This window comes from Vanellus vanellus, assembly GCF_965231255.1.
Source record: "Vanellus vanellus genome assembly, chromosome: 2".
Taxonomy (NCBI): domain Eukaryota; kingdom Metazoa; phylum Chordata; class Aves; order Charadriiformes; family Charadriidae; genus Vanellus; species Vanellus vanellus.
The window spans coordinates 57101057-57126130 of record NC_138906.1 but is presented as its reverse complement, the minus strand read 5'-3'; the positions used below and the strand labels follow the sequence as shown (position 1 = coordinate 57126130).

At 37.1% G+C, this 25074-nt stretch overlaps 1 protein-coding gene across 1 annotated transcript in view; it reads left to right on the top strand.

Annotated features, from left to right (window-relative positions):
- The window catches only part of POU6F2 (POU class 6 homeobox 2), a gene marked incomplete at both ends in the record, with an annotated part of 321727 nt that overhangs the window by 50328 nt on the left and 246325 nt on the right, over positions 1–25074 (top strand). Inside the window, one exon of the mRNA XM_082479713.1 lies at positions 10306–10477. Within this exon, the coding sequence (XP_082335839.1) occupies positions 10306–10477 (172 nt within the window). The remainder of the gene's footprint in view (positions 1–10305; positions 10478–25074) is intronic.

Genomic DNA, 25074 nt, shown 5'->3' with positions numbered 1-25074 from the left:
TAAACAGAAAAGCTGCTGTTACACTGCTCTGAATTGAAGTGATCCTCCCATGTGTCCAACGCATAATACTGTTACTGTGTGTGCTCTGTGACGTATCCTACCCTAGCATAATGAATAGAAACATTGGGGGTTCGTAAGTATACCTGCAGCTTCCAGCAGATTAAGGCCATTGACAAAAAGGCAAAGCATCCTTTGGGCTTCTGGGTCTTAAAGAGAACCAAGTCCTTATGCAAATTGCATTAGAAGTGTGAAGCTGTATGATAGTTAAAGGCATGTTGAATTTGGAATACATTTAATTTGAAATTAGTATGTTGTGATCTACAATGTGAAAAGAAAGATGAGGTACCCAGGTGTTGATGAAGACCTGCTATGAAGAAAAGCAACCCTGAAGATCCTCTTTAGTGATTAAAAAAAAAAAAAAAAATTGCACTCATTTATCAATGGGAAAGGCTTGGAAAATATAAAAAGCATAACATTATTGATCTGCAGTATTTGTGGCATTATGTTTATGTATGTTTAGCAGTTATAACAGCAGTTTTTGTTGTCAGATGAGCTCAAAATTATTTGGGATTCTTATTCTTAACCTGGGAGCTGCATATTTTATGGCAATGCATCTTCTAGTATCTGGAAAAAGAAAAGAACATTTTAGTCTGTGAGGATCAGTTCAGGTGAAGCTTTCAGTTTCTTCAATAGATAGGCATTATTGCTAATTTTTTCTAGGTCTAGAGTAGATAAAATGAAATCTGAGGGTCCACCCCTAGAAGGTATAGTATCAGTAGAAATGCCGTGAGAGACGTAATTTCCCATACTTGTCACTAGAATTCAAGTATGCTGTATTAAGGCAAGCACCTATAAGAGCTGACTACCTTGTTAAACCCATAAGATATAAAATCAAGGCTGAGGTGACCTAAGTTTGAATTCAGATTTTGGAAGCCTTCAGTCTTGTTTAGGAAGAAGAATTCAAGGCAGACCTTCTCACTTACTTCAAGCTGACAAAGAACAATTTGATACTGAAATGAAGATTTTTCAGCAATTTCTGATTGTGATATTCTGGTGAAATCCTGACTTGCCTGGTGTGTTTTTTTGTTTAAGTATTATACCCTTATTTATAAAGGATTATGAAAGGTTCACAAAACATATGTACCTGATTTCCAAACTGGTCTAGGTTGTGACTATGTATTGTATTATAGATTGTAACTGTTTTTAAAAGTGACATCCGAACCAAGAGTTGGATGAAACTGCAATTAGATTAGAACTACCTTAAAAAATCATCAGCAAAAAAAGTTTTCACTAGAAAAGGCTGCTTCATTGCACTAAAACTGCTGTGTCCTCTCGTCAACAAATTTTCTTTTGAAGGTGTTACTTTGTGTGTCTTTGATGGAATTTCTGGTGAAAACCAGGGAATACCCATCCTGAAACAGAAATTGACTTTCCTGATATGGCTACAGACAGATCTTGATTTAAGCTTTCCTAGATCAAATGCAAGTAATTGAATTAACTGCCGAGCTAGGTTACTGTTCAACCCATGCTCTGATTTTCAAAAATTCAAGTTAATGGTTTCTTTGTTTTACAACTTGCAAATCTTGACATGTTATGTAAAATCAAGTTTTTGTTTAACCAAGACAAGTAGTCTCTTTCAATTGCTGTGAGTCCCTTCTATGCTGCCTAGTCAAGTTTCTCTCTCATATATGATCAACATTCAAAAGTTATTGTAAGTTTTGGCTTGGTGTGGTTCTGGATGTGCTGATTTCTGAAAGAAAGCAATTTAAACTGAATTCTGGCTTTGATATTTCTTCCACTAAGGTTGTTTCTGGTGTGTACATGGTAGACAAAGCCTGACAAATTATATAGAGAAACTGTATGGAATATCATATTTAAATTCTCATTAGGCCAAATTAATATAATTTGAATGCTTTGTGGTGGAAATCTTGATTAGCAATCTTTCACCTAGGAAAGACTAACTCAGAGTATCCCACGGAGTAATTTATTGGATTTCTTAGTTCCAAAGAGGCCATTTATGGCCTGTTCTTCCTCATGGAGAGCAGAAGGATTATGTTGATAAGGGGATGCTGTAGGTTCTAGAAGGTTCTTTTAGCATAGGTAGCAAGATCATCTGGAAAGAGAAGCCTTGTGCTTAAGGCCTCTTAAAATAGAAACTGAGCAAATGTATGTATAAAAAGTCAAGTTATAGAATTGGTAGGCTCATGAAAGAGCACCTATGTGAAGATAGTGCAATGATTTGGTAAACATGATCACGTCTCCTTTAGGTGATCATTGTGGAGACTAAAATAACCCCATGTGAAATCATTTTCAGGGTGAATGAGAAATTTGTGTTTTATAGAAAAGATCCTTTCGACAGCTACAATATACCTTTATTACATTAAGGTAGAATGGTATTTTATTCCCCAAGAGTGATGAATACCTTTATAGAAATGTTTAATTTTTTTTAATGGAAGACAATGTCTTCCTCTTCATAATGGAATTTTTTTTCAAGTCTTCCAGTAAGTTGTCCCCACAGTGTACAAGTTTTAGAAAATCCTAGTTATTCTTACAGGCTTATAATTTTCTGGATGGCTTCTTATGTTTGACATGGCTTCCTGCAGAATAAAACTGACAGAGCAGTGGGAATCATCCACTACTCCTATGAAGAAAATGCGTCAAAGTCTTACTCCTGATAGGAACCATCTTCTAATTTCAGATTTAATTGTTCTCCTGCGTCATCTCCTTCTTTCAGGAGACCAGATGGCAGAAGAGTAGGAAATCTGTTGATTCAGTGATCTTAAAGGTCTTTTCCAAACCAAATGATTCTATGAAATAAGTGGAAAAGTCTCTCAAAGACTTATTCCACCATGTTGGCAGCAATCAAAACTATTCCTGCCTGTTCCACCTCTGTCCTGTCATGATCTGTAGGGCCTGATCTTCTTGGTTCTCAAAAATGAGGTCAGCTTCAAAAGAAGGTGGCTGCTTTCTCTTGCCACTCACAAGACTTGTTATTTCTCCTGGTGGCTGTGTGCTATTATCTGTCATGTGGTTTGAGGAGCATGGTAGCTTCCCAGAGCAGTAGCATTTCTGGCTCTTGACCTCTGTATGCATACAAACTTCTGCTACATGTCCACAGATAAACAAGCTCCTTTCCAGTAAGCCAGAATGTCAATTATGGGGGTAATCATTATAATTGGGCCAAGGTCAAAATTACAACTCTTGTTATCCTAATTAATAGAGGAAAGTTTTATATAGCTCCACCCTGTACATGGTAGAAAACTCTAAAGTTTAAACGGTTTACAACAAGAAGAACAGAATGATTCTTAGATTAATATTTGGATCAGATGCATTAATGTCAACTCCAAGAATTGAAAGCGACATTTAGAGTAAAGCTTCTATGCTGTGTGTACTCTGGCATTAGTGATTCCTAAGTGTCATGTGGGTCAGGAAAAACACAAAGTCTGGAGTCATACATGTGAGTCTTCCTTTCCAGCCAGTTCCAGAAATGGCTCATCTGGACTAGAGGTGCAGCAGTGTCCTACAATGGTATAGTTGTTCCTTACTTTTTCTATGGTGAAACCAACATCCTTTGCCTTTCTTTCCTGTTTGGAGCATGTGGCATGACTACTGAGGTACATTTAGAGCAATAAACCCAAGTTGGTTATAAAATAAATGGTGACCTAGCCATTTACTACTGTGCAGTTGCTGTGTGCATATTCCTTTCCTTGCAGCCTCTAGTCAGCATGTTGCAGAGCAACCTGACTAGCAAATTGATTAGGACTTCTCTTGTGAACCTTTCAGCTTGCTCTCAATAGGTTTAAGACATACGTGAAACATTTTAATTAGGGAAAATAGTTCAGTGGGGGGGGGGGGAATACAATTAGTGAGGGTGTTGTTTTTTTTGTATAATTTGACAAACACATAATATCTCAATCTCAAGACACAGCAATTCAAAGGACATTGCCACATAAAGACTTAGTTTTAAAAAAAGTTTCATTCAGCTTTAAGATTTCTAAAACCTACAATTAAAACCTCCATGAATTTCTGAAAACCCATTTTTCTGTCAGAAGCTATGTTATACTAACCATTTCAATTTTCAGAGCACTTAAAATTAAGTAAATAAATGAAGGAGACCATCCTAGCATTACTGCCTAACCTCAGAAGAATATTTAAAGGAGAGAAAGAACCATGGGCAGTGATAGTCTCTCTAACTTTCCAAATTAAATTGTTAATTAAAGTTCAGTACTATTAATAACAAGTATAATTAGGCACTGCTTAGTTAGTTAGCTATGCTGTTTTTAACTAGAAAATGCTCCTTTTTAACTGCAACGTGGACACTAGATGTGAAGATGAGTATTGCTGGAAAAATACAGTGTCCAAAGTCACACTAGTATTGAGAAAAAGGAGAAGAGAAGAGAAGAACTATCTTTTCTGCTACAGACATTTTCATGAGGAGAATAAGTACCATTTTATCTGAAGAAAAGTGGAGACTGTTTTGGGTGATAATGTTCATATTGAGTGAGGAGAGCTGGGGATATTTCAGCTTTTTGCTGTAAGAGGAAGGAGAGGCAATACTGAAGATTTTAGTAAGCTAAATATGAGTAATATAGGTAACATAAGTAAATATGTAATACAGTAAAAAGTACAAGATCAAAGTAGCGAAGGGAGATCAGTGATCCTATATTAGCAGTCTTGTTTGTTTTGCTTATAGATACATCCATCTAAGGATGTTGGCACGGGCAGCCGTGAAGAAAATGAGAAGAGTTTTCCCTGTAACTTTCTGGAGAAGTGATGGCCAGCAGGTAGCAATGGTCAGAGGCTAGCAGAGGCCAAAGGTTGATTGAAGGTAGTTTGCATAAACCAGACTATGGATAGATTGGGGTGGAAATAGCAGCACATTAGTGACAGCAGATAAAACAATGTTTAAAGAAGAAAGAATCAAAGAAGGTTGTCCATGAGACATCATTATTCATGGAAAAAAATTGAATACCTCTAGAAGCAATAACAAGAAGGAAGAAGGACTGGTTTCTAAGATGAACGTAATCTTAAATTTCACTGTACTTGACACAAAATGAATCAAATCCTTTCCTCCCAGTAGAGTCTTTCTAATGTACTCCTCACTCAAAAACTATAAGCTAAGTTATGTCTTAGAATAGCTTTATCCAAGGTTATGGTGGTGATCTGTGTTGATTAAAAATTTCAAAAAGCTAGTGTAGTCATTAGAGTAATGTATGAATAGTGTAAATTTTATGTTCATTGATAGTATAATTGGAGTGTTTGCTCAAACATATGCACTGTGTATGTCCCAAACAGAAGTCTGTGCAAGATTAGGAATCATAGAAGGGAGGCATGATTTATTTTGTATTTTGAAAAAAATCAGAAAATTAATTTAAAACACTTCTAAGTCAGAGGAATAAAGTCAGTGCAAAGGAATTTCAAACTACGGGCAAAAAAAAAGCAAAATGAAGGATCTTACTTTTTCTCTTAATTAAAGTAATTAAATTCAGACCAACAAGGTTTGTGGTGCAGTAAGTACAAAACTTAAACCTGTGGCTAAAGCAGTGCTTGAAGCCTTTATAAAGCTCTATCATCACCCAAGTCCTACATTAAGGATAAAAGTAGTTTGTTCTCCCATGTTTAGACTTCTGCTTAGGGCATGTTTCACACAAAAACCACATAGTTTCATTTAAAACCTCTCTTTGATTACTAAATAGTTTGGCTTAGAAACTGCACCTTTTCCGTTAGAATGCAGAGGCAAAGCTTTTAACACATTGATAAATGTTCTGTACTTTGTACAGTGCTGCTGTTAAGAAGAAGGTAAAGGTTTGGGCTTTTAAAAGAGGGTGTGTGACCAGAACTGTAATTTGCATTTGCAAATCCACATGATTTTTACTGTTAAATTAAACCCAACAGCTTGTTTAAGTCGTCAGGGAGTGGTAGAGCTGAACAGAGGTGTAGCAGGTATTGCAGCTGAATTACAGGAGCTATAAGCCACCCTTAAGAGAGACACACAGCAGGGAGGACCACTCACTGCACAAAACTGTCAGCAAAATCTCATAGAAAACAGGCAAGTCTGGAAATACTAGTGCTAGTTGGACAAGAAATAGATGACAAGTTCTATGAGTATCTGCAAGAGATGTGTGTAAAATTTGTCACTACATGTGTATACAGATATATTTTGAATAAGGGGATTGTAATTCCTTAGTTCTTGCATAACTAGAACTTTGCTCTTGTGGTTATAATGCCATCTGAAATTCTGAAGCGTTGTATCCCTTTTTACGTACCTTTGCTTCTTACTTAAAGCATATAAACCTTTTTTACAAAGTTCATCTTGCTGTTTTTTATGCATTCTTAGACTTTTCAATTTTCTATATGAAAAGCTAAAACTTCTGTGTGGCTGCTGGTCAATGGAGGATCCTGTGTTACATTGCAAAGTGTAACCTGATCTTTAACACCTTCCCAAAAAGCAAATGCTAAGTGTCAAGCCCACAGACATCCACAGCAGCAAGGAGAACAGATCCTGATGGGACTACCCACAAAAGAGGTGCACGCAATTCCTTGCCTTGATGCACCCTCTCCAGTGCTGTGGGTCCTCTCTGGGCTGGACTTTGTAGGTGGGCAAAGGAGGAGGAGAAGGCTACTGGGCCTGCAGCTGGCATAGCAACTACTCCAGAGGCTTTTTTTTGGGAGGCCATTGGGAAATATAGGAACAACCCCTCTGGTTCCCAAGGGGTTTTGCAGACTACGCCACTTGCTGCACACTGTAATTAGAATTTATTACGCTTTTAGTAAAAATAATAGTTTTTAATCACACATAATCCACTGCAGAGGAGACACATTCTTAAGTATGGAAAGCAATTGAAGGCCTGGAGACAATCTGAAGTTAAAAAACGTCTATTTTTTAAAAGTATGTTTTTGAAAGAAATAAACCTTCCCTCAGCCCGTCGTTTAAGTGATTATTCAGTCTTTATGTAGACTAGAATTTTAGACAGTATGTAATCCATCTGCTTACAGAGAAGGTTGTCATTCATTCACCACCTGACAGAGAGAGCTACGCTGGGGGTTAACTACAGGTTCTTCAGGGAAGGGGCAGCAGTTTGTATTATTTCAATTTTTGTAGTCCTTGGCTCTGTGTTTGCAAAGCTGTTTTAAATTCACTGCTAGGAGTCTGCCCAGCCAGTGAGCAACTATGTAGATGCTTACTGAAGTGCAGGTCTTACTGATATCTTGCAGCAATGAGTTCCACAGGTTTTCACAGCCTACTGTTTGGAAAAATATCTTTTATTATTATTAGGTTTATGAATTTTCCATTTCAGTGGAGGCCCCTTTTCTCCTCAGATGAGGTAGGGTGAATAGTTCCTGATGTACGTTTTCTCCCTGCCATTTATTATTTTGTATACTTTGATCATGCTCATTCTTATTCACTTTTTTCTGTAAACATTCCCAATCCTTTCAATCTCTTTATCATTCTCACCATGCATCTCTTTCTGATGTATCTTTCTTAGATGGGCTAACCAGAAATGAACAAAGTACTCCAGATGAGGCCAAATTATTGATGTACATAACAGGTAAAACCCTGTCCCTGTTGAAGTTGCTGGGAATTCACTAACATCTAAGGACTGAGGTTTCTCCTAGTGCTGTCGCATTTCCTACGTTATTCTTCCTCCCATTTTTCATATATTCAACTTCAAAATTTGGCAGCTGAGACTTTAATCTAGAATCCTACTGATACAGCATCCTCCATTAAATTGCTGTTAGTCCTCAGATTAGCAGTGTAGCTCTGTGCACAGGATTAGTTCCCTCCCCAAAATACTTTGATGAAGAGTCAAATTTGTCCTGATTCACATTTGTTATGGAACCACTCTTGATGTTAGCTTTGAATAGCTGAAACTGAGGGCAGCTCAGACTTTGAAACAATGCTGTTTGTGTTCACAGTGACCTTTAGCTGCAAAATCTGCTAAAATCCATTATTTAGTATATGAAAGCAAAGAAACAAAATTTTTGCCTTGGTAAATGACTGTCCATAATGTAATATGAATATGAGGCAAAACAAGTCAGAGCTTTTTTTACAGCATCTGCAAAAGAAATCTGTTAACTTCTGTTTCCTTCCCAAAAACATTCAAGAGATGTTCAGATTGTTGCTGGCTAATAAATACAGTAAATGAAATGTTAATAAATCACCAGCAATTTAGCCTGACAATAATATGGATTGACCACATTGATTAAATTGATTATGTTTCATATATTTACAATATGTAGACACAAGCCTAATTTATTTTCTGAAGAGTTCAAGGTAGGTATCACTCGTTTTTTAAAAAAAAAAAAAAAGGCAAACCAAAACAATGGAGTAATGTTTGTGGTTGCTATCTGCAATAATCTAATGCTGACAGAGAGCAGTATTTTATTTAGTAATTAACAGTGTAAAGGGGAGAGAAGCTGTCATGTTGGTTCTTAAGCTGGGGAATGTGATGAAAGATGATATCTGCGATCTCATCCTTTCCACTTGTTTAGGATTGTCAGGATGAGAAATGTCAGCATTATGAAAGCTCAGCTCTGCTCTTGATATGATAAAACCCTTCAAAAGCCAGTCTTTCTATCCCTCTCCCCCCTCCTTTCTCCTTCTCCCTCTCGCACTTGCTTTTTTATTTATCCTGTTTTGTTAGATGGCAGAAATATAATTCTTTTCTTTCTTCCTATTATAAGCCACCATTTTTGTTTTATTATATGTTTCACAACCCCTAATGCCCCACTGAAAATTACCTTGTTAAATGACAGTGTTTCAAAGCCATGAATCCTTTCCACCATTCCCTCAGAGGTTTGAAACAGTCAACAGACTGTAAAGAATAAATAATAAAAAAGTATTGATTATTTTGATGACTGTGAGATTCAATTAAGTATTAATTTTGCCCTCCAGTGGACCTATCAAGGTATTCAAAAGGGAGGATTCAGCTCAGCTAAATGCGTGCTGAGTGCTTCAGCCTTAAATAGGGAGAAAATGTGTTTACCTACAGTATTTGAAGAGGAGTGCATTGATGCACAGAGTCCAATATTTAAGTGCTGTGCAAATTAAGCCCTGGTGACAGTGACATTGTTTTCAGCGATATGAGTATTGACTAAAGAAGTGCATTTGATGACAGCTTAAACTATTTGTATTGATTAACATTTTCATAGATTATCATGTGTCATATCAAATTCACTTTTCAGACATGAATACATTAAAAAACCCGTAGGCAAACATCGACCAATGTGAGGACGGGACAGAGGGAACATGCTAACCAACCTACTTGCTCGCTGGTCACCTGTTCTCTGCATAAGAACCATTTAGGCATGAACTTTGCAATAAATAGCTGCCAGAGAGCGCAACAAGGTCACTTGTTCCTTTCCTTTTTTTAGTTGTTTTTTTTTCTCTGTTTTCTGTGCTCTCATGATATTATGCCTATTAGTTTGAAAATGGAATAATAGAGTGTGCTTGGAAATAATGCCTGGCCCCCAAATGTCCTCAATGAGCAGAAGATAAAACAGATCCAAATCGTCAAGAAAAAAATTAAATGTGTATATATAATGTGTAATGTTTTACGGGGGATATAATGTCGCAAACACAAGAATAATTGCAAACTGTTTGTGTAAGTATCTTCCATAATTTTATCTTTTAAAAAATGGTTTCTGTGTTTTTTATTTTCAAAAGAAAAATGTGCGTTTGTGTGTGTTTATGGACTTTTGGAGCATAGTATCCCAAAGACAGGAATAGTTAGGAGAAATCTGTATCTCTTGAATGTGTGTAATGAAAAAGCTATTTGCCGCTGTGTATTTTCATAGAAATGCTGGAATGCTAGAAACTGTGTATTTGATTTTATTAATGTTGTACGGCTGAGGATGCCTCTTTAAATCACTATGGAGCGCTCGCAGGGTGCTCCTCTTCCGTGGCGTTGGAGCATACAGGAATTTCTTTTCCTACTACGTTAAGGACAGGGTGAGGTGTAAAAACATACACACACAAAAAAAGCACATCCCACAATTAAAGCTGTGTTGGTTATGTTGCTTTCATAGAAGTTTTCCTCCAAAGCATCCTGAATCTCTCACATGCTAGTTGAGCTTTAATAGGGTGGGGAGTAATGGAAAACTCATTGGATCTGTAATAGCTCTTCACTTGACTGCAGCCAGCAATAACAGCAGGAGCAGCCAGAGATAAGAGAGAGAGAGAGAGAGAGTGTGTGTGTGTATGTGTGTGTGTGTGAGAGAGAGGGAGTGGAAGAGAGAGTATACGCACACCAAAGCTGCCACTTTTTTTTTCCCCTCACTCTTTTTTTCCCCCCCCCATCCTAGGATCCAATGATAGCTGGACAAGTCAGTAAGCCCTTGCTGTCACTGCGGAGTGAAATGAATGCAGAGTTGAGAGGTGAGGACAAGGCAGCTACTTCAGACAACGAGCTGAATGAGCCCCTGCTTGCGCCTGTGGAATCAAATGACAGCGAGGACACTCCCAGCAAGCTCTTCGGTAAGTCTGTCTAGGTATTTCATTTCACTGCTACCATGTTGTCCGGAAGAGCAATCTCCCTCCGTTCTTTTTTTTCTTTTTTATTTTTTTTTTTTTATGTTCGCTCAATTTTCTTGTAAGTATGAAGGAGTAGCTTGAAGCGTGCAGCCCTCTGCTCCCATTGCAACTGGTTACCAGAATGACAGTGTCAGTCCTGAAAACTTTTGTCAACAATGAACTTATTTTATGCAAGTTGCAGGCGTTTTTTGCTTTCTTTTGATCCATGGTCTCTAATGTAAAAGAAATAGAGGGGGATCATTTTCTTGAAGTAGTTCGTTAACATTTATTGCATTAGGTGCTGATGTGTCTCATATGCTCCCAGCTTTTTCTACGGCTGGATTACACTGAGAAGTTATCATTTTACATGGTAAAGATAAAGCTGACTGAACAGAGCTTGAAACATTCCCATAGAAAACACTCTGTACTGAGTAAACAAAGGCTACCAGGAGTACTGCGCGTGGAGCTAGTGTTTTGGGAATTCAAATAAGAAATGAAATATTTCTTCTAAAGCCTGTGCAAAGAGAAATTACCTTTTGAATTTTTATTTAGCTTTAAATAGTCTAAATTGTGCCAGATAAGTGTAACATTTCACAATCAAAACAATAGCAGCAAGAGTGGCACTCCAACACAGACATCTGTCATTCAAACAGATGACACCCTGTAAGCCAACTCAAGCAACTCTGATCTCTAATCAGAAAAGGGAGCAGAGTTGTTGAGGCGCGTGCTTGAGTGATAGATGTTGATAGATGTCTGAGCTGGAGCAGCACTATATGGTACATAGTGACATTTGGGTTTAGAGGGACTGCTCTCTTGAAGGACTTCCTTTTAATTATTTCCATTTGTGACTTGAGACGAATGTTAATAGAAACGGAGCATTTCCTTATTTTACATGATCCTATAGGCAGAAGTTGAAGGGAAAAATGTCTTGTTTAAAGGGAATGCAGCTTTAAGAGAGAGAGAATGAGAGCCCATTTTCTAAGATTCAAGTTTTGATTTCATAATCTGCAAGGAAATCTGTAGCAGTGTTCAGATTTCAGTATTCCAGCTACAGTAAGAGCTGCAAGATTTTTTTAAACAAAAGAATACATGCAATTTTCTTTTAAAACCATCTTCACACCTTACTAAAAGATATAGCATAAAATGTTTTACTAAACAACTTCATAGAAAGATGGGGAAAAAAAAATAATTTAAAAATCCTAAATTTAATTTCTGGATTACAGTAATGACCATTACTGAATATCACATCCATTTTTAAGCACCCTCTTAGTAATCTTTGTTTCCATGGAAAGCATAATTTCCATTAGCAGTTTGAATGTTCAAAAAGCATATAATAATTGTTTTAGTCCATTTCTTCCAGGAAAGAATTGTAACATCTAAAATTCAGAGGGCTGTTAGTTGTCTAGAGAAGTATAAATATCTTCAGCTTTGTTTATGTATTTTGCTTGCTCAAATGTTTAGAGTGCATCTATTAAATACAGCAAGACATATAGAAAACAAAAAACAGACTTTTAATTTGAGGGTAGTGAAATGTCTGTTTGTTTAGTTTTAGATCAGGGAAGTCTTGTAATAAAAGGCAGGGTATTTTTTGAGCCATTGTCATTTGGATGCTCTACAGTGATAGTGAAATATACACAAACACTTTCATTAGAGTTGCCGTGTGGGATATAGAAATGATGTGCAAAAATATCTTGTCTCCTTATGAAATATAATTTATGTCCCTAAAACCACTAATGGAAAAGCTACAAATTAATATATTGTGCTGTTTCTGTTGGTGAGTGTAAGATGTTTGCTAGCCTGATACTTATACTGCTAAAAAGATGTTCCCAAGTAAACAAAAGTAGGTGAAATAGTTCAACTATCTCTGTATGAACTTATGTACCATTTATTGAGGTTCTGTTACAATTATGACAGATGCTACAGATCTTTTAGCAGTAGCCCTTGTCAGTTAATTTTATTAACTTTGAGAACATAAAAGAAGGGACAATGGAGCTATTTTGATACACTTAAGAATCAAACTGAGCAAATTTAAAATAAAGATGATTAGCCTTTATGTCACAGATGCATCCCTTAAGATAGATTTGCAGTAAGTATTAAAAAAAATTAAGTGTAGTTTTGTTTAAAGCTTTGATACATAAATATGGACCATTATTCCGTAGCTGTTTCTCTTTGTTTAATGTTATGAATAGTGTGTTAGGAATGTATATTTTGGGCCTTTCTTTGCAATCCCTGAAATTAAATTATTGGTGGACTTACTGACATGTGATAGCATAGAGAGTGACAATTTTCTCCTCCAGTTTTCTTTCATGTGATCAGAGATAATAATTTTCTTTTTATAATATAACATTTAGTACACACTGTGCGAAAATTTGCCCCAAATCTGTTAAACAGGAGAGGGAGGAGCGTTTTAGAAAGTAAAGGGGAGGAGACAAGTCCATAGAGAACAAAGTTTTTCCACACTGCTGCTTTCACGTTTTTTGAAAAAATTGTGAAAATCATGTACTGATTTAGTTGGAATGAATGACCAGCATTTGAGTGTCTTGTTAATTTTAGCAATATTTCACGAGTCTTATTTTCATATAGATGTACAGAGTTGAATGATTAGATGGGAAGAGCTCTCCTCTTTCTCACCGGACACATTCCGCTTAGCTTCTTTTGATGGGTGGGTTTATTTCTGCAAGGACCTGCATTGCTCACCTGTACCTTTTCCTAAAATCCACCTCCTTTTTCTCAAACTTCCTTGTTTCAGTATTTCACTGCATACCATACAAACAGTGGGTATTTACTCTTTGTTTTGGTAGCAGATAGCACAGCTAATCATAAAAATGACAGCTCTTCAACAACAGTCCCTGCTGCGGGTGAGGAAAGTGCAGGAGTACAATTAATTATACTTATTTTTGACTTAGGAAGATACACAGCAAACTTCTGTGTCTCTTGCATGTGCTATGCTATCAGTGACAAAGCAGGTGAATGCTGCAGCTCCTTTGGTCTCAGAAATACCGGCAGGAGCTGGGATAAGTTTCTGACGATCTAAAATAGCTCCCACCCAAAACTATTGCACAGGTGTCTGGGAAGATGCACTTTTGTCACTGCGGTGCAGTTGTTACCTGTGAGTGATGACAGGAGCAGCTGTGATTAGAGGGGTCGTGCTTGCTTGTTATTTGCTTGCTTGCTTTCCTTCTTTTGGTGGTTGGTTTTTGTTGTAGTGTGTTGTTGGTTTGGTGTTGGTTTTGTGTTTGGTTTTTTTTTTTTTTAAGAAAAAGCTGTCCTATAGTCCGGGGGTTTGCATCTGTAATCCTCCGCTTGTGTATTTATAGCAGTGGACTTTTGCGAATCTGCACACCTGTGTGCAGAAGACTTTTGATACTGAAATCCTGTGAAACAAGAAGGGAGTAAAAAACATGGTGAAAAATACATTCTGAAGTGCAAAATGTTGGTAAAGGACTCTATCCTGACGCACATTAGCTTAGAAGTTCAGTTTTGAAGTGTGGATTTAACACAGCTACAGTGTTTCGATCACAGAAATCCCAGTTTTCCTGAGCAGTATGAGGCGAAGTTGCTTTGCAAGAGATCTTGTGTATTGTTTACTCTTTAAAATATCTGTGAAGCAGTACCTTCTATTTTAATCATATGATGTAATTAAGAAACAGAGAAACTGAGTCTGGCTGTTGACATTCCTGGTGGTGTCATTTTCAGATCAACTTGTCTTACTGTGCAATATGCTTCAAAATAGTATCCCAGGCCAAATGCCACGGCTCTTACGAGACAAAGCTTTTGTTAATGCCAAGTAGTAGCTTCACTTGAATAAACACATTTGGATTTGACCCTAAGTTAATTAATCCTAGTTGCCACTTTATACAATATCTTTAAACAAGTTTAGAATAAGTTATGAAGTATTGGTCAGAAAAAAATCTTAGTAAGTAAAGAACCTTTCATGTTTAGCTGTGCAATGTTACAACTATTGAGATTCAAAAGTTGGTGTAGACACCAGGGATATGCTGTGCATAAAATTCTCTGTACAGTAAAAATCCCAGGAAAGAGCTGGCTAGTCCAAGCGCCTGTGGACTGAGGCTGGCTTTCTTGGAGTTAGATTCGGTCCTTAATTCATCCTTAAAGGCAGGTAATTTTGGACATAATTAGATAATGGTAAAAAGAGAGCCGGGAATGCACTTGCATGTTAAGGTACTTTTACTGTATTTTAAAAATTTGCTTTTTGAGATCAAGCCAGTAGTTCTACGCATCAAACTTATTGAAATAAATAAAGCTGTAAGTACATAGTGAGTGTAAGACCAAGCCTATAATTGTGGAGCACAAGTGTTTCCTATTTAATAATTGCAGGACAGCAAAAAATTGACTGCTAACCTTTTTTTTTTTTTTTTTTTCATTTGCTGGCAAGGTTTTGTTCCGGTGAAATTAAATCTTAGGTTTCCTGTGCTGGATCTGAAGACTGTGGTTTCATTTGCTTCACTACCATTTTTTTGCTTTTTTCATAATGCTGTGTATGCTTGAAATACGGAACAGGGATATGCCAGTTAAATGAATCTGCACACATTTCCATAAACAAGGGTTTATTTTCAAACCCCTGCATTGGCTTTGGGATTTTGTTTTCCTTTTCTGTACTGTTACCTATGTTTCAGAACTGCATGCATCTTTCTATATAAGCATACACCTATATGCTGTAGCAGAACAGGGTAGAAGTTGTTTCTAGCTGATTGTGTTTTGCTGGTAGATCCCTCGTATTGCTTTTTAAGGAAACACACATTATCCATTTTTTTTTATTATTTTATTTTTTAAATCAGAGTTGTCTTGATTAGAATTTATGGCACTGGAGTCATTTCGGTTACAAAGGATAAAGGACTAAATTGTCTTTTACCTCTTGAGACAGTGGTCTCTGCAGGTCAGAGCAGAGGTCATTGCCAGGTTGCTGTGAGGAAGCTCACATTATCGTCATTAAGTGTATCTAGCCTGTGGGGGGAAAAAAGGCCTTTAGACTAAGAGCTTTCCTTTCATCGGTGTATTTAAGGATGAGTCTCGGTGTTTTGGTTATATCCTTAAATTGTAAAGGCCTATAAGATCTGCCTATCAGGAACACTTTGATAAGGTTTAGTAATTTCAGTGAAAGAAAGCGGTGTGTCTTTGTCACTCTTGCTGCATATTAAAGCTCTAGTGAATGTTTCTGTTCTGATAGGGAAGTTCGTGGTGGCCCAAATGGTCTTAAAATCGGAGCCTTCTTTTGGATGCAGCAAAAACTTGAAATATCTTTAATCGGCATATAAAGATTCCCGTCTTTTCACCTAATCTTATTCAGTAATTTCCACATTGTGGATGCTTTGTTCTGAGACACTATCGGTTTTCCATGCCATCCGTAAGGGCCATCGGGACCAGTCCTGCTAGTGCTTGAACGTGTAATACTTTTATGAAAGCAGGTAATCTGTGGATTAGGAGCACAGTTTCATTACAAAGACTGTGTCAATGAGGAATGTTAATAGGTGGCATGTTTACAGAACTGGATCATTATACAGGCTTGTAAATCCATTTTCTAAAATGTAGTGGTGTCTTGCTTAACGAATAAGTTTTCCAAGAATCTGAAGGTCTGGCTATGTGATTGATTGATTGTTATTTCTGAAGGATATATTTGACATGAGCATTTTAAAAAAGGTGTTTGCAAACAGTTAGGGACTTGGAATAACTACTCTGAATAATGTTATTGTCCGACTCTTTGGCAGAGTTCTTACTGAAGTCAGTGGGGGACGCACTTGTGAATAGAGAGTAAATGCCCATTAAAGCCTAAAAAGATGTTATGACTATTTAAACACAAAGCACAATGCAATGGTAAGATAGAAAATCCATCCTCAGCTCAGCATTCCTGCTGTGCCCAGGTATCACAGGTAGCTCAGGCAGTGGTGGTACTGATGCTAGCACGTATATTCCAATTCTGAGGTGACTGGAGTCTTACTCCTTTAACCTTTGATGAAAGCAATATTGGGCTGACAAACGCCAAATATTGAAGCCCCACTTACAAATTTCCTTGCTTGTATGGAAATAAATCAGTCTTTTATTTCTGTGCCTGAATTGTGACAAAGACAGCCTATTTAAAAAAAGCAAACAAGCAACAAAAGCTGTTTTGAGTATAGTGAAAGATAATTGTGGTTTTTTTAAAGACAATTCTGTTTGTTCTCATGAATTTCTAATTACTTCTTTGCTAAATTTTTTTTGAGCTAAGTATGTTATGTATTTCTTAAATGAGGCTTGAAGCCTGATTTTCTGTATTTATATACAGAATAACTAACATTAGAGAGGGAAGGAAAAAAAGAATGAAATCCTCGTATGTAATTGGTATGACTGAATGACAAATAGTTCATTTTTAATTAGTTAATCTTTCTTCTCCCTGTCTTTGAAGTTATAAAAATAACAACAAACAAACTTGTTTAAAAGCAGCATAAATGGCTGGCTGTTTCAAAGGGGAGTTGCTGGCTACTAGACAGTAAACAGGTAATTTGTGAAAGAACTGTTACTTTCTTTGATTGAGATCCTTGCCGGTTTGTGTTTTGAGATTAATAATAGATCAGACACTTGCACATTAAAAAGGAAGCAAACGTAGAAAAGAGAAGGAAGAAGAATTGGATGTTTCTATTGGACTTCACATGATTAAGCAAGTTCTCCATGGAAATGTACGGGTGAGACAGATGGAGGTGAAGTTAGATCTGCCCAAATGTGCACATGGCACCACTTAACACCTCTCTTGATTTCCTTACGCTAAACAAAGAGATAGCAAGTGCTTATACCAAGCTGGCACCCTGTCAGGGGGCAATCTGTATAAAGTTTCCTGCTGTCAGGTTAATAAATTTTTTAAAAATATCCAAAGGCAGAGGTAGCTGTAGGAAGCTCATAGTAACAGTTGCCATTCTCCTGTGGATCATTTTTCTCTTTAATATCCTATGTAGCGCTTGGTTTTCCTTGTTGTGTTGTCTTCCTAGGTTTTGTTCTTTCTGACATTTGTGGGTTCTTCTTTGTTTTAATTCTTATTCCTTGCTAAGCTGTTTCTTCTGTTGCATCCATCATTTGTGGTCCCATTTTTTGGGGATAGATGGTCAGAGGATGGGAAGATAAGCTTTACAGATTTTTACACTTTGATTTAATTGTGTATTCAGTATATTAATATTTCTTCCATTAAGGGTTTATTTTCTGACTTTTTATATAACTGCCACTAGCACTACCAAAATAACATTATTTTGCTAATTAAAAAATAATTTCTGCTGAGCTCAGTGGTAGAAGTTACATTTTAAATGACAACTAAATGAGAAAAATAATGCTGAAAAGGGGCAAGAGCAGAATAAAATTAAACATGTCATAATTTGTGTGTTTCAGCAGGAATATTATTTTGTCATGGAAATGGTTTGATATTTGTTAGCCTAAAGTCTCATTTTTATCTTTTTCCACTATACAAAAATCAAAATCAATATTAGTATGAAACAAAGGAAGATTTGTATTGTGACACGTCCTGCTTTATGTTGTGATATTGCTTTGATGCTCTCGGAAGCAGGACTGAGCCCTTTTACTTTGAAAGCAGAGGTCATCTAGAGAAGAATAGTACCTCATCCCATCTGGCTAAATAAAACCTGCTGTTTTCAGACAGACTGAAATTGGGTGCGTTCTCTAGATATTGCAGGGATATCTACATCTACCAAATCAATGCACAATGCATACCCCTGCCACTCTAAAACATGTTTGTTTAACACTAAGCTACTGCTTGTCTATTCCTAAAAGTAGTTGGGATTTCTGTTTTTATTTTATAATATATAAAAAGAGTTGTTGCGAGAGTGGGAGTTTCATTTTTCTTATCAGATGTCCTTTCTTTTCAGAAAGGTAAACCATCATTTTAATTCCTGAACAGTTTTAAGATGTCTTAAGGAAAATGTTATGTTTCAGAAAACAGAGCAATAGTGCTACTTGAAAGTGATTACAGAAGTTATATATATATATATATATTTACTTAATATATATATATAAAAATTATCAGCCAGTGTGACTGGAGTATGATGTAAATTATTTTGATGCAATAAAAAAAATTAGAGTCCTAAACCAATTCCATGTTACTTTGAAGGCTCAAATGTTACACAAATAAGAAATAAGACTTTTCCTATATTAAGAACAGTATTCGCTACAGCAACCTGTCACTAGATTACTTCTTTGAAAACTAGCATGGAGTTTATAGAAGTGCATTAATACTAGCTTTTAAAAACATCTTTGTGCCTTTCAGTTCAGATGGTGGTTGTATGGTTTGATGATCATTAGAGATTCTATTAAGTCATCTTCCAGACCGCACTGGACACACAGCCTACGCTGTTACTCTCGACACAAATGCCAAGGCTTGTAAAGTAGAGGGTCGGTAAAAACAGAAGTGCCAGCTTTCCTTTCTGCCCCTCTCCTTCCTTACCGCCAGGTTAGGATCCATACCCCTCTTTCTTCTGCTCGTTGGTGTGTGTGCACAGCTGGAAGCATATACAGATGTGCGCTGGCAGTTGTTGCTCAGGTCTACTCGAGTGCATTTTGCCTCTGTGCTGTTGAGGTCTGCTTTAAGTTTCTGTGCTTTGTTTGAAGCTTAGCGTTTGGAGAGGTTTGTTCCTTGAAGAGGATGATCTAAAACCTGTGTTTAATCAAGAAGCCAGAATTGCTTTTCAGTAAATATACCTTAAGGCATACTTTAATATATTGTACTATTAAGTATATGTAATTATTTCTTGAGATAGCACAGTATTAACTGGAAAGGAAGAAAGATCATTTAAATTCAGTCTAATCTCTTGAGCAAATACAATATGGGGCAGTTTTTGTATTTTCTTTTGCATACAATTAGGATTTATTCACATAGTGTAGACATGTCATGTTTGCTCAGTGATTTGAATAAACATGAGGCCAGATTCTGACAGGTCTCAGGTGACCATCCATCACGTATACAGGAAGACCGTAGATTTCAACAGGGTATTCATCCTATCAATACGTGCATGCCAGTCCGTGGCCTCCACCTCTCTAACGTGGTCACTGCTCCACAGCTTCCCATGTTGTGGAGCTAAAATCAGCTAAGCCAACATGCTGACAGGAAGGAGCAACCACTTTATAATTATGCTGCCTTCATATTTAACAAAAGACGAATTATTGTACCAGTCCCAGGGTTACCGTGGGTTTCTGTTATGCCATGCAGGTATGCATACATATCTCAAAGGCTCTGTGACTCCACCTCTGCTGTTTTGCCCGGGGGAGAACAGGCAGTAGCAGTGGCAGAACAGCATCTAACCTGCTGCAGGGCAGAGACTGTGTGTCGGCATCGGAACCTATGTAAAGCTATAAAGCTTCCATAAAGGTGTAGAAGTTTTTAGGTGATTTTTATGGGACAGGTAGAGTGGATTATCATAATTAAACATTCAAAAATAATTAAGGACCCTAAATGGTAATTATTACTGAAACAAAATCATGACTAGAAAAATCAGCAGTGATTAAGATGGGGGAGAGGAGGAAATTGGACAGATATATATGAGGTGATTGTAAATGTACAGGCTTGGTATTTCTCCTCCTTTCTTATGCTTCCTTGCCTGAAATCATAAATATTTGGGACTGCAAGTCACAAATCTCTCTGAAGGAAAAATGAAATTTACAACTGGAAGAAAGCAGAAAATGGAAATATTTTAAAAATATTTTTCTACTAATTGAATATATTTTACTCTCATAAGCACAGTAAATTAAATTATAATATCCAACAAGAAAAACATCTGCATAAGTCATTTGGGTTGCTATGTTTTTTTCCCTGGTATGAAGAGTGTGAAGGAAACTCTTGTGTGGCTCTATTGCTGGGATTTGATGCATTGCTTTCAGAGTCTCCTTATTTTAACTGCATGGATACAGCACAGTGAACCTTCTCATAACAGTTGCTGACCAAAAAAAAAAAAAAAAAAAAATCTTTCAATCAGCTGGTCCTGCTCACTCTCCCCCAACCCCCACATCTCTCTGCTTTTATGAGGCAATGAATAAAAGAAGGACCAGATGATGCAAAGGTTTACTCAGATGAGATGTCCTAGTCAATGAGCAACTTTGGATTTGCAGGACTCCGGCTTGTGGCCCTGGACCTCAAAGGGATTGAGTTTGGGGACTGAGCCTTTCTCACATTGCTGTTATTTCATTTGTGTAAAATGATGGTTGGGATATTTTGAATAGCACTTTACATATTTCAAGCTTGCATGTGGCAGCAGACCCCCATCTGGTATAAAGGCTGCTGTGCTTCACGACACGTGGTGCATCCTCCTAGCAGCGGCAGTGGGGCTGTAGTGGAAGGGAGATGGAGGGGCAGAGGGAGGGTTTTGTTTTATACTCTGAAAATTCAGAAAGAAAACATTCGTGCCTATCAGAAGGAGCAGAATCAGGCCCTGTCTTGCAATGATTTAAAAAAAAAAAAAAAGAATTAAATCTCTAGGTTCTGGTCAGGCTTTTTGTTATTTATTTTTAATAACCTATTCTTCTGGTTTTGTATTCTCTTTTCTGTGGGTTCATATAACTGCTGTATTTCAAACCAGGTTAAAACAGGTTTGTTTTTTTTTTTTTTTTGGTAAAAAAAAAAAAAAAGGGTTCCCTAAAAGACAGCTTACTGCTGACTGTTTTATTTTGTTTATATCTGATACTTCTTATGGTATTCAGATGGTTGTAATAGACTAGCACAAGAGCTGCATGTCTTGTCATCTGTACTGTATCAATACGTTTTTATAATGATACAATAACCTGAACCCTGTAACAGTTTATGATCCATTTGAGAATTCTTATGGATTCTCAGAGTGACGGAGACCTGAAAAAAGAACTTGACTGCTTTCGCAAAACTGGTGCTGTGACAGGAAAAACTAGTGCGCCTGTGATTTAGTTGCTAAGGAATCATATTGATCTGATTCGTCATTAAACTTTTAAGTTTGGGGAAAAAAAAAAAGTCAAGCTGGTTGAAGGTGGAAAAAACAGTGATGTGATTGTGAGGGTCTGCAGTACAGGTAAACTGTGCCATACTACTACTGATATTGATTTTTTATGATTAATAAATATGATTTTATGCATTACCCATGTACTGTATCTATAATAGTGCTTTTTTAGAGCAGAAGAAAATTGCTTCTTGCTCCTTATTTTTCATTGACTATTTTTAGTCAATGATAAATAAAGAACTTTAACAGCAGTCTGAATACAGGAAAGACAGGACTTTAAAACAGAAGCATAGCAGTAATGAATAACCACACAGTGAACTACACACACAGAGCCATCTTAACATTTGTAATGGTGCTAATTTCCTACTGCTTTTTAAAATATGCTTCCACATGAGCTCTCAAAAACCATAAAAGCTTGGCATGTAAAGTAAATTGTTTGTCACTTGCTGACGACCTGCCATATTTATTGTCAGGAGAAATGGACATTAGTTGGAAAAGCAGTTGTTAAAGGCCAAACAATTTTTAAAGATGGCAAAGATGTGCAAGGGCTTTCCTTTTTCTAACAATGAGCCACCCCTTCAGACATCAAAAGACAAGATAATAAGACACTTCAAGCACAATTCAAGATTATATTCAACATCTAAAGGCTCATCTCTTGTCAGTTTGCATTTACTCTCCCAGGGATGTGATGCTTCTATCATCATTCTGTCAAGAGGAGTCTGGCAGAAGCGATGAGGGCCCCTCATTTCACACACTTAGTGTTTTTTATCAAATAGCCCACACTCATTCTGATTCAGCCAAAATGGAGGGATAATTTGAAGAAGGTCATGCACAAGTACAAAAATCTTGTGCTGATTTGTGTGATTAGAAGGCATTAAAATTGCACGTTTATGTTAGTTCTGAGATGTTTTGTCACTTTATTTAGTAATATACTGCTGAAGCATTAAAAATGTTTTTTTAAAGAAAAAAAAGAAGTTTTCTTAAAACAACACACACTATTATTTAGCAAATATTTTGAACAGTGAGCTATTCTAAATGGCATTGTTTAAATGTAACCTTAAAATGCATTCACTTCCCCTTTCCTCTTTGGGAGTGGGGTGTTCAAGAGCTCCAGGGGTGAAATCTTGGCCCACTTGCACTCATTGGGATTTTACTCACTGGTGATTTCATCCTTGGAAGTTTTGTTTGGATAAGGATTTAGGAGGCTGGATTCAGCTTAACATCAATATAAAGGGAATAATTTTAACAGCTTATGTAGTCATAACTAAGTATAGACTAAAACAGTACAACACCAGTAGGGTTACCAAGAGATTATATTTAAATTATATCACATGAGATCTTTCATTTGGCACATGGGTGTTTTGCGCCCTATTTTGTATCCCGTTCAATTTTACATGGGCAGCTGATGTGGGCCATGTTCTTCTGTAAACCAGAGCTGTGATAATATGTGCTGTCTGAGGATGTATTTCCAGTCTCTTACTTCCCCTTTTCATTCTGCAGATTTGTAATATGGCATTATTTATGCTATTCATGATAACTTTTTCAGTGAATTGAGGGAGGCGGTTGTTCTGTGTTTTGGAGATTCATAAAGGAAGGAAACCGATGTGCCCCCAGAAGCAGTTCTTTTGATTGTTTTTATAGGGCTTAGGTTAATGATGAAAGCACTAGTTACTAGAGGCAGCATTTGAAAAGCAATTTTATTAATCCAAGCAAAATAATTTGGTGTGACAGTGTTCTCAAGTATACCAACCTGTAGAGCAATGGTCAGCAAATTTTTTTGATTGTAAACCTCTACTAGTAACAAGTTTTTTAGCATGGGCCCCCAATATATGTATATTTATTTATAAATTGTATAGATACACTACTGTAGTAATATGTACAACATAAAGTGTACACAAAAATAGATACTAAAAAAGGATGAGATAAAGATGAAATAAACACGATAAAAAATATCTTTAAATTTTACTGGGGTACAAAAAAAATTTCTTCCTGCACGCCAGTGGATTGTCTTGCACACCCCTTTGGGGCACGCACACCCTATGTTGGAGAACACTGCTGGAGAGGACTAAGAAACTGAAATGAAAATAAGTAAACTGCCTGTCTCTTTAGGAATGCTGTACTCAAAATCCTCACTGAAATGGGTGGGCCAAAAGCTGTATATATTTTCATATCTGCTGCCTTACTGAATTCAGTGTGGGTCCCCTGAAGATGAGTGAGGGCAGAATTTAGCTCTTTGTAATTTCAACTGGCTAAGTGGAGTGGAGTCATGAGAAGGATATTGAATCTGTTTAAAATGTGCAGTCACTTTGCTTGTACAGACTCCTAGCTTTTCAGGAAAGAAAATAAGACTGGTGCTTTAGCAAGCTTTTTTTGGCATCTCTATTGGATGTCATGAATGAAACTTTTCTGAGGATTTCTTTTGTGGTACATATTATTTTCATGTCATCTGGATCTTGCCACTTCTTGTCTTGGCATTACACAGCTCTTTTTGCTAACAAGGGATATGAGGAGCTGACAGGGAGAGACACAGAAAGGTGGGATGGAGTAAAACTGTTTTCCTTATTTCTGACTTTGATTTAAGCAACAAAAATAAAAGACTGGATTGTGCTATCAGTGTATCTTATGCCTGAAACAGGCTCTAGTACAAAAACTATACATGGACCATGTAACAAGGGGGGGGCAGGCATCTTCATCTCCCATTGAAACCAATAGGATGTGAGGCTGTTTAACCCCTCTTAGAAAGGAGCCACTGCTGAGGGACTCAGCTGGAGCTGCTCTGAATTTTGAATCGGGAATTTATCAACTCTGATAGGAAGGAAATGGGAAGGAACATGCGTTTGGCCTCGTGGAAAAAAAAATCTCTGCTCTATGGCTTGCCTTTGCACAACACTGAAGAAAAGGTAACCTGCAATCATGGTGCATTCCAAGGGTTTTCACCGGACAAGAAACCACAACGGAATTGGGAAGCTGTGAAAAAATTGTCAAAGAGACAGATGGAATTGCTGACTGACCTACTGGTAAGATACGCTAACAACTTCCACCTCAGTGGTACGGTATTTATGCTGCAGTGCAGAGTGACTGCTCAAAGGAATTTGCTCTCCTACACATGTAAATGCCTTTGTGTATATAATATATCAATGTAGTGTGCAGTATTTCTAGGGAACTTATAAGGAGAAGTGAGTGTGCATTTAAACAGCTGCAGATATTTAAACTGCCAGACTATTATGTCCAGAATAAACAGCTTTTTTTTTTTTTCTCACTGAAAAGGCTTTCCTGCTTTATTCAAAAAGCCTATCTATATTCAGAAATTTGGCTCCTTTCTGCTGAATTATTCTGGCAAGAACTTATGGCTGTTTCAACATCAGTATGATTCTCTGTGCATCCACTTCTGCTCTGCTCCATGCTGTCCACTGGAAAACCAGCATCCTCTGAGACTGAGTGGGGAGACAGGGAGATGCTTCCTTTGCAGGTTGCTCTTGTCAAAACAGTAAGGAATGGAAAAGGTTGAAGGGCAAAGATGACCAAAAGGCAGCATGAATATAGTTGTGCAAGATCTATAGTACCACCGTAGAGTGCAAGTGGTCTCTCGAAAAGGTTCATATTCTGAACAGA